Raw genomic sequence first — 10,247 nt, 5'->3', positions numbered from 1 at the left:
CATAAAAGTAGTCAGTTGTCAAATCGGTAATAATAATAATATAAAAAAAGGGGGCGGTCATATCAGGGTCGAGTTTTTCACAGCGCCGAGTCTTAAAATATTTAACCAAAGATTTTTCAATTATAAATAAAATAGTGAGATTTAAACTGATTTATTGTGTTGTGAAAAAATAGTTTAAGTTCTGAATCACTAAAGTAAAACAAGAAAAAAATTACAAACTTTTGATTTTAAATTGTTAATATGATATTCTCAATGTGTAAAAGGAAACTTGTGAAATATTATATAATGAAAAATGTTTATATTGCATTTGCACTCAATTTATAATTAACGTTAAAATAATGTTTCTTTAATTTATTTTACACATTATACTGAGAAAAAGCATATCTTTGGGTTAATTTCACATAAAAATATAGCTGACCTCTTAGTACATACATTACATAATGAAAAATAAAAAATTACAAGTTACCTAAAAAGGACATTGAAACTTTCACACAAAATAACAAACATTATGGATGTGTATATCATGTTGTTCTTTGTTATTAAGCACAAAGCTACACCAAGGGCTATCTGTACTCTGCCCACCTATCAAAACCCAGTTTCTAGCAGTACAAGTCCACAGACATACTGCTGTGCCACTGGGGTCATGTATATTATGATCAAAAGTACATAATCTAAACCAGTGGTTCTCAAACATTTTGTTATGGACCATTTGAGTTTTTTGTTTTATATCAGAGGACCAGAAAGAGATCTACACACTACGTTGCCAGTTACTTTCGTGCTTATGTAACCTTTCCATGAACCATCTGAAGGGAGCTTGCAGACCACGGATTGAGAACCACCCACCTAAAAATTTGTAATTGCATTTATCTTTCCTAAATTATCACTGAAAATGTTAACTCTTCACTTTCTGTGATAAATATTCTTAATTTGAAAAAAAGACACTTTAAAAACCTTCATAGTTTTGTCAAGAAACATACTCCTTTATCAGTTATGGTCAACACACAAACAAATCGAGTTGTAGGTAAACTTGATAAATCGGATAAACAGTAAAGTTTAATGAAAGTAGAAAGTTTCACCAGGTTAACCTGGCATCATCAGGTATGTCAACTACACTGAATGAATTGAAACTACAAATATATATAATAATACAGCACAAGGGTACATTGAACTTTGATTGGGTAAATTTAACAGTAAGGTATGATATTTCCAGATGGTGTTTATTGATAGGGGCTTGACTTCTTGAGGGTCAAGGTCCATAATCAACAAAATAGGAGAACATAATACTCTTTCAAAAAATCTAGTTGTACAAGATGAAAAGTTTATGTTTTTTTAATTATGTGGTATATGTGTAAATTGTAAGATCACAGTAAATTGCTATATCAATTTAAAAAGGAATATTTAAGATATCATGTAATCGTCATTTAAAACTGTTTAATCTTAAAGTCTGGATAGATTATGCAAGTTCTTTAAGATCATTTGTAATGGAGGTATAATTATGTATATCATCCCAAAGTTTTTAAAGGTATCTGACAAAAAAAAAAAAGGCTTTCCATTTTTCTGAGTGAAAATCATGTTCACTATAATTAGTTTAATCACCTGAAAAACACATGCACCAAACTTAACCTTTTATTACTTCAATGAAAAGAAATCAAAAACTGTTCCTGTCTGTTTGAGCAACATACTGCTTTGGGTACTTGAACAGTTCCGACAACTCTTTTAAACAGAAACCAAATACACTGTATTTTTCAGTAAACATTGTGCATTAAATCAATCTTGAACAACATTCCACTATATTGGTATTGCTATATAAAACATATTTAACTGTCATAGTTACTGACTGTTCTTTCCCTGAGTTCATTTAACAAGATGTTTATCTATTATACCTCAGTGACAAAACTGTATTATTGAAAAAGTAATTTATATGGATAGGATACACAGCAGATATTTTTTATATTGTAGAATGTCTTCTACAATTAAATATAAAACCTGTGAGATGAGCATCACCATCACTAGAAATATATCAAACCTGCAATAACTTTTAGAGAACCTTATCTACCTGTGCCAATAATTATCAATAATTTGTATTTAGCTCTACAAACTAGTTTAGCATGCTACACATGTACCTATTAGACAATATCATTATTTAATCTGCTGCTATAACTTCACACACATAACATGGCCAACTCTTACAGTGCATACTCACAATATTAGGTTTTTTATTCCAAATTAAGTTAAATTGCTTGAAAGTTCCAAAATAAATCACAAAGTTATCCACCAAATCCAGCATTAAAATGGTAGAAGTTATTTGACTCCATAAATAAACAAAACTTTAATTTTTTTTTCTGATGCAATGATTCTTTGGTATTGCTAGAGTTTATATATATTTATGTAACTCAGAAAATTGATATTAAAATAAATAATTTATTAAGACCTTCACACATATATGTAACTAGAGATACCTAATCCTCTACAATTTCATGTTATATACATATTTGTCTCTCCCTATATATATATATATATATATATATCTATATGTATGTATATGACACAAAAGATCACACATTTAAAAGTGCTAACCTAACAGTTGGGTTCTACTAGTGCACTGGTTACATAGAACATTTTCAAAACTGCTGCCTGATGTTATTTTTCATTCTGTGGGTTGGTTCTTCACTGAATAGAGGATTTTGGACTTCCATTTCTCCTGTCTGAATGACAAAAGACATTTAATCAGTGCGAAACTTCTGTAAAAAACTGTTAAAAATATAAAAAACAATTATCAGTCCAAAATAACTGCAAGAAAGGATTCTCAGCAAAATTCTTCCCTTCTGGAAACTTATTAAATTATATGTATTTACTGGAGTTTAATGAATACTGGTATACATACTACAAGTAACTGATGATTTTCAAATTGACACGTTTTCCATTCAAACTGCAACTTTTTTCATGTTCCAAAGCAAAAAAAATGATGTATTATTTCATAAAATAGATAACATTATTAACATATTTGAATAGTTTATCATATTAATTTTATCATTCAATAAAACCATAGAGTGTGATATCTACATCAATCAACAATACAATCTGTTTGCTTTGAATATTTGTGGGAAGCTACACAAGAGCTATCTATGTCAGCCATCCCTAAACTTGAACTGATAAACTAGAAAAAAGTCAGCTATTCAACAATACCCATCACCATCTATTGTCTACTGTAACCAAAAATTGATTTGACAATCACTCTTATAATACATCCACAGCTCCAAAGTTTAGAGATAAAGCCAAGGACCCTTGGATCCACAATCTGCCATACTAACCACTGAGCTACACCCAGTCCAAAATAAGAGTCACAACTATATCTTAAAAGCAGAAGAAAGGAACAAAAAAAAAAAAGAATTACAAGCAATAAATTACCAACTACAGGTAACCTACTTTGACTATCTAGTCAAGTGTGAAAATTGTTTTATAGGGACATTGCCCTTGGTATTATTTTGTATTATAAAATGTCTGTTTTGTACTTTAATTCAATTGCAGATAAATAATTTTACAACTGAAGGTAAATTTAAGAAAAAAAAAATTATATATCTTTCAGGTCTAAAAACTTGAAGGAAATGTACATGCATTTGTGTTCATAAATGCATGAAAAAAAAAGGATCAAGACGATTGTTTATACTAACTGAAGTGGAGCTTCCTACATACAGTCATACAGATTTCACAAAATACGACAATATCTGTCAATCCCATTGACAATGAATAATGAAAATATGACCCACTGTTCCTAATTAGATGCTGCTAAATAAAGAAACTGTACACTGCCAACTAACTATTGGATAGCTCACAGATGTATTTTTAGTATATATATTGTTATTCACTTAAACTTTAAAAATTAATAACAGTTCACGTATGTCATACACTTCTCCTATAACAATAGTTGTGAATAATATTAATTAATACAGTGATAATGTATTATTCATAATTAGCCTTTAGGCAATTTATATGGAAATTATTTTATAGTTCATCAAACCATTAAATTCTGGTACTTTAGGCATTGTCTGCTCATAAATTCTTTTATTTAAAAACAAAAAAAAACAAACAGTTTTAAAACCTAATTAACTGATATAAAGGACACAATGCAAAAACTTGTTTCAAATTTCATTTACTATTTTGGATGTCAACTTTAAGGTCTAACATAATTTGCCTGTAAACACAGTATACAATTTGAAATAAATCAGTAAAGAGAAATTACTCTTGGCTTTTTCCCAATGAAATGTTTAATATGTGGGAAAATGTTATATTTTGTTTGTAACACGAGTAATGATAAAGGGAAAAAAAATGAAACCTTTCAGGAGCCTTTTGGCTTTTTTGAAATAAAGCAAGAGAGTATGCCAAACATGATTAACCTATATTTTTCATACAAGCACTTATAAATATTTTAAAAATGCATTATATACATCATAAATATTACCTTGTATCAGATGACATATAATTTTAGTGATAGGGAATACTAAAATATTTAAATAAAGAATAAATGTGTTGGAAATGATAAATATACAAGTTCATATGTACTGTTAACAGCAAACATCATTACTATATACTTCAAATTAAATGTTACTTAGTAACGTTTCCAGCGTACATATGTTTGCCACTTAATTTTTTTTTGTTTGCTTTTGGACATTCACACAAAGCAATTCAAGGGCTACTTGCAACAGCCATCCCTACTTTTCAACTGATAGACTGGAGTGAAAACAGCTAATCAACAGCATCCATCACTAACCCTTGCCTACTTTTGTCTAACTGAATAGTAGGATTTTACCATCACCCTTATAACACATCCATGACCCCAAAGTATGAAGTTGTTATTGTGTATCTGTAATAATGGGGTTCAGAAGATAGACACAAAGATCTATAGTATGCTAACCAGTAGGCCATTCTTGGCCCTTCATACAAATATAATGTTTTAGTTTATGAAATAACATTTAAAGGCAACATACACTCTTTATTGCTCACAGACATCAAATGAACCTAGGCAGTCCTAATGTCACTTAAATTCACATATAATATTGCATATGCTCTGCAGTAAATCTACATAATCCAAATCATATTACTCTTTAAGAAATGACTTAAGTGGTTGTTGTTAACTTGTGCATAAACGTTTTATCACTGGAAGATCTCACACATAAAAAGTCTATATGATTTGCACAGATACTGTTAAAATCAAGTATACAACATGTGGGCTAAAAACTGTAGGATAACAAGAGTTTCTTACCAGTTTTTTTTTCTCCAAAACAAAAACAAAACTTAATCATATTTCTTCTATTTTTTGTAGTGCTCCTTCAAGTCTAGTTCATTAGTTAACTGAAGTACTTCTTTGTAGGTATCATTACTATGTTTTCTAATATCTCTGTCAAAACTTCTCTTTATCACTATTGTACAACTGGAGCAGTAAAGTTCTTCTATGATCATATTTTAAGAGTATTAAATCTTAAAAAATCAACTTACAGAAGCCAAACCAGGGCATTCATACACAGTGTAGTCTCCTTCTTCATTTTCTTCTTCTGATTCAATATCAGAAACTGAGGTCCGTCTGTTAGAAGTTGACCTAACAAGCAAACAAAATAATAATAATATAACATACACATTTCCTTTCACACATACACCAGGCCTGCGAAAAAACATACAACTTGAAAAAGAGAAGAAGAAGAAAAAATTTAAGTTTCTTGCACATCACTCTTTTTAAAGACAAACAACTTAGTAATGAATGGTACATAGTAATTTAATATTCCTGTCCTTAATGTTTACTCTAAGATTACATCACTATTAATCAACAGTCATTTTGGCATATCTGTATATTCTAGTACACAGACAAAATTCAAGATAAAAAAATACATGGATGCATTCTTATAAACAAAAAAGCTGGGAATATAGGCCTACATTTTCTATGCTTAACTAACTGATCATTATGAAAAAGAAAAACTGCATAAACACAAAAATAATGAGTATAACTCCAAAAGTTGTCTCATTCAGAAAAGAATGAAATTTGTATGTTTTTATACATTGAATGTTGTAATATGCCAATAAACCTGAGACAAGTTTAAAACAATGTACAGAATGGCTCCACAAATAACTAACTTTACAGTGACATAATAAAAATCAGTGATAATAAATTGGAGAACAACTTTAATTGATTGTTTGTTTTTTGTTTCATGCCTATCAGTTATTCAAAACTTTGAATTTTAAAATTATAATATAGTTTTAAACAGTTTTAAATGTTGAACAGTTGATCTAACAAATAACTATTATATCAGTTGCTTAATTTTCATTCATATTTAATTTAATGCAATGTAAGGTTATTAAATTTTTTTTTTCTGACCCCCTGAAATTAATTGAGATCATGTCCCGAACTAAATATAGATGAACAAAAGTCAGTCAGAAATTCTGTACTTCCCATTCTTGATTTTTGACAATAGTGTCATATTTTTTTTTTCTCAAATACAACCACCACAAATGTCTTTATTGCATTCTTAATGGATTGTTTTAAAAATGTTGGGTTACAAAAAACTAGTTTCTGCAGCTACTGCAATAATAATTATTGAATACTACTTGTGGGCTATGTACTTCCTGTTTACCTGGAGTTGAAGTTTTTATGAACTGTGATTTAATACCTTGAGTGTTGTTTTCATCATCTCTCTCTCTTTTCACATCTGTAGAGCTAACTTATTATTCTAAGAAGCCTTAGTTAATGCTGTATTGTCAGTTGTTTCACTTTGTTTTTGTAACTTTTATATCCATGTATTCTCAGTGTTTAAGAGTTGATGTATGTCTTATTTCACATGAAAAAAGAGTGAAAATCTCTTATAAGTAGCTCACCTGGATGTGAATTTATTGTCTTCATTATAAAGGCAATTTATTTGATAAAAAAAAACAGAATGTGCATGACAAACAGCACAGAGATCCAAACACAAATGCTGTGCATATAACTCTGGGTCATGTTAATTGATGCTGTAAATGTCAACATATACAGTTAAGACTCCTTCAACTTCTAAAATTATCTGTAAATATTTCCTACATATTTAATTCAATCAATCTATCCTGTATGTCACAAGTCCATCTATACAAGTGTGAATGTCTCTTTCTCTGTGGGTCTGTTCCTTATGCATAGTCAAATTTCCAAACTCCAAACTCAGGGTTCAGATACAATTTTGTGTGGGAAGTAATATGGGCTACGTGGCTGCAGCATCAGAGCCGTTTTGAGGCCAAAGTGACCAATATAGCAATTTTTGGCAAACAGGATAACAAATTGGTCTCAAATTGAAAAGGCTGGATTTTTTTGGTAATGTATTTATGTTTTTGTGTGAGGACTCCACCTAATCATTTTATCCATGATCAGTTATGTGTTAAAATGATACAACTTTGTGGAGATTTCATTTGTTTCTCTGCTCCTCCTCTTTTTTGCTCTCTCTTTTTTCTACACATACATGCCTTACTCTCGAACATGTGCACACACTCCCTCAACTAAATAGGTTTTATTCAGCCATATCTTTTGCAAGAATAAACTATACGATAAATTTACAAAAATTTTTGGTATCAGCAAATTTTCATTTACATTGTGTTGCAATGAGAATAGAATAACTCAATTGTTCATAAAATGGAATGATGATAAAGTCAGAATACACTGCAAACAACACTTGACCACACAGCAGAAATCAGGACAACAAAAGGTAAGGAATTTTGTTTTGGAAACTTGAAATGTCATGCATAGAACATGCAAGAAGGAGATATGCACCCAATTTTGCTTTGATTAAAATAGCTTCAGCAAATTTTTTTTTTTTTTGCACATTGTTATTTTTATGGATTTTAATTAAAATATGTAGTTAGTAAAGAAATAATTCTGATTTTTTTGCAAAAAAAATAAAAAAATCACAAATAATATGGTTGATTTAATTAAAACAACTTAGGATATTTAAAGCCATTTTCATCTGAGCAATGCTGGGTTCTCTGCTAGTTGTGTATAAATCCATATACGTGTTGTGTATGTACGCGTGCGCAATAACATTACTCTTTCATTATGATTACTTCTATTAAGACTGACATAGTACTTATATTTTTAAGCTAACTTGAATTGTGATTAAAATACAGTTCATCTTTCAAACAGAAATTAAGTTTAGTAAGTCTTGTTTATAAAAATCTACATTGTATATTCATGTTCAGTTATGCTTACTCATCTGTAAAAAAGTTACAAAAATATTACAAAATTTAGAGTTTTATTGAAAGACTTAAAAACATTGTGTGATAATATTTTAACACCAATCACTTTCTATCATAAACCTTTTACCATAAGAACTTGATAAAGTTGTTATACAAATTTTGATTACTTTACCATATCTGTGGGAAACTTACTAACAATATCAAGGAACAGTCTCTTAGGAAAACTCATCACTTAAAAAAGTAAATACAATAACTCCAAGTCACTGAACTGCAGCATAACTGATTTTCCATGAAAAAAAAAATGTCTGATAAAACGATGAGATTTCATACTGCTACACATTTTGCCAAGTGAGGTGTAATTCCTTATTCTCTTTAGCCCTGCATTTCTTTTTTGGCAAACACATTCATTCCAATGTACTTATCCAGTAACACTATTTTACAAAATTTCAAACATTTTATTACATTCATGCAATGGAAAAATGTAGGAACTTACTTGGAAATGTTCATTTAGAATAATTACGTTACAAAACAATTATGTGTTTACTAGTAAGTACTAGAAAATATAACAAAGCAACAAGAATTACTTTTCTACTGCAATCATCTGCTGCTTCTGATGCTGATAATGATACATTTGAGCACTCTGAGCAAGTTTTCTGTCCCCACTCGGAAATGCTTCCTCCTTACTATGTGGCTGAGTCACTCCATAAGCAGGATATCCTACTGAAGCTGCTGCTTTAGTTTGATTCTGATATCTATGTGTAGAAGGGAAAGAACAATTAATTTTAATAGCCAATTTCAACGGGAAACGAAGAGAGTAGCAAAACAATGTTTTCTTTATCTTTGAAAACAAGCATGCTTATACTTATTCATATACCTGGTATTTATTCAAGGTTAACACCAAAATCTAACTAAAAGTGATGATAGAATGCTTTGTTATGTTGAACAAGGTTGGCTAATGCAACTAGTATACTATTGTGAAAGAAGTAGAAAATATTATAAAAAAAAAAGAGTAAAATACCATATTAATAAGCCTCCTATGTTATATTATTCTTTAATATTTCTAAATCTAGAAATGTTGAACAAAAGTATAACAACTAACTCGTATCAGGAAATGCTTAACTTTGTTATATTATTCATCTAACATGCAGTTCACATTAAATCACAGCAAAGAATAATAGCTTCCCTATATCCTTAGGATAACTTTATTTAAAGTTGGGAAATATGGAGGATAAAAGTCTTGGAACTTAATGACACCATATAAGACAGAAAGGGTGACATTCAGTTTTTTACTTCTAGCCAAACATCAAGCACTAACAAAAGATAATTTATCTAAAAAATTGCTAATAAAGGTAAAAACAATTTTGTCACACAACAAAAACATCATCCAGGGCTTATGCTAATGCCACCAAATTATCCTGTGTATCACCTGACATAAAAATGGATACTAAGAGATTCATAAGACCTGAACGGTCTGTTTTGCTTAAGCAACTAACTGGAATGTGTTCTAGATGTATATTTATGTGTGTTGGGTTGGTGGTCCTAATAAAGTAGCTAGTCTGTGCAAGAGCTAATTAAGTACAATTAGTTCAAACAAACAAGACAGTAAACTCAACTGTTACTGTAAAGGCATAAATTATCTTCTGAAAATGTAATTTCTGGGAGAAAAAAATCTTCACTAATTCTTGTTGTTAAGTTGTTTTTTAATATTCCAAATATCGATTCAAGCTACCATTTAGATGCATATTTACAAAATACTACAGATCTGAGAATTGCTATGTAAAAAAGAAAATGTATGGACTAATGTTAAACCTAGACAGATTGTGTAGAAAATAAGTCAAACTGAAAGCAGATATTGTATAAAAGCAAACTAATGGTGTTCACTTAGGGTAGATTTGAGCCTATTAGAAACTTACTGAACTATTCACTAACTTTCTCTATTCCACTGCTCTACAATTAAGCCACAGTATTTTGTAATATTTCAAGTCAACATCATTAAAGATTCATAATTAGTTAAATAACAAATATCTGAAAAATATTATGGAAAGTGT

The 10,247-nt window shown here is 29.7% G+C and overlaps 1 protein-coding gene across 1 annotated transcript in view; it reads right to left on the bottom strand.

Annotated features, from left to right (window-relative positions):
• Window positions 1-390: 390 nt before the first annotated feature.
• LOC106466550 overlaps window positions 391-10,247 on the bottom strand; it is a 27,153-nt gene continuing 17,296 nt past the window's right edge. Inside the window, exons 4-6 of the mRNA XM_013926842.2 lie at window positions 8,784-8,951; window positions 5,494-5,593; window positions 391-2,705 (exon numbers count right to left, since the gene is read on the bottom strand). Of these exons, the coding sequence (XP_013782296.1) occupies window positions 2,622-2,705; window positions 5,494-5,593; window positions 8,784-8,951 (352 nt within the window). The 3' untranslated portion in view covers window positions 391-2,621. The remainder of the gene's footprint in view (window positions 2,706-5,493; window positions 5,594-8,783; window positions 8,952-10,247) is intronic.

This window comes from Limulus polyphemus, unplaced genomic scaffold (genome assembly GCF_000517525.1).
Source record: "Limulus polyphemus unplaced genomic scaffold, Limulus_polyphemus-2.1.2 Scaffold2298, whole genome shotgun sequence".
NCBI classification, from domain to species: Eukaryota; Metazoa; Arthropoda; class Merostomata; order Xiphosura; family Limulidae; genus Limulus; species Limulus polyphemus.
Note: the sequence above shows the minus strand (reverse complement) of the source record. Positions and strands in the feature narration are given on the sequence as shown.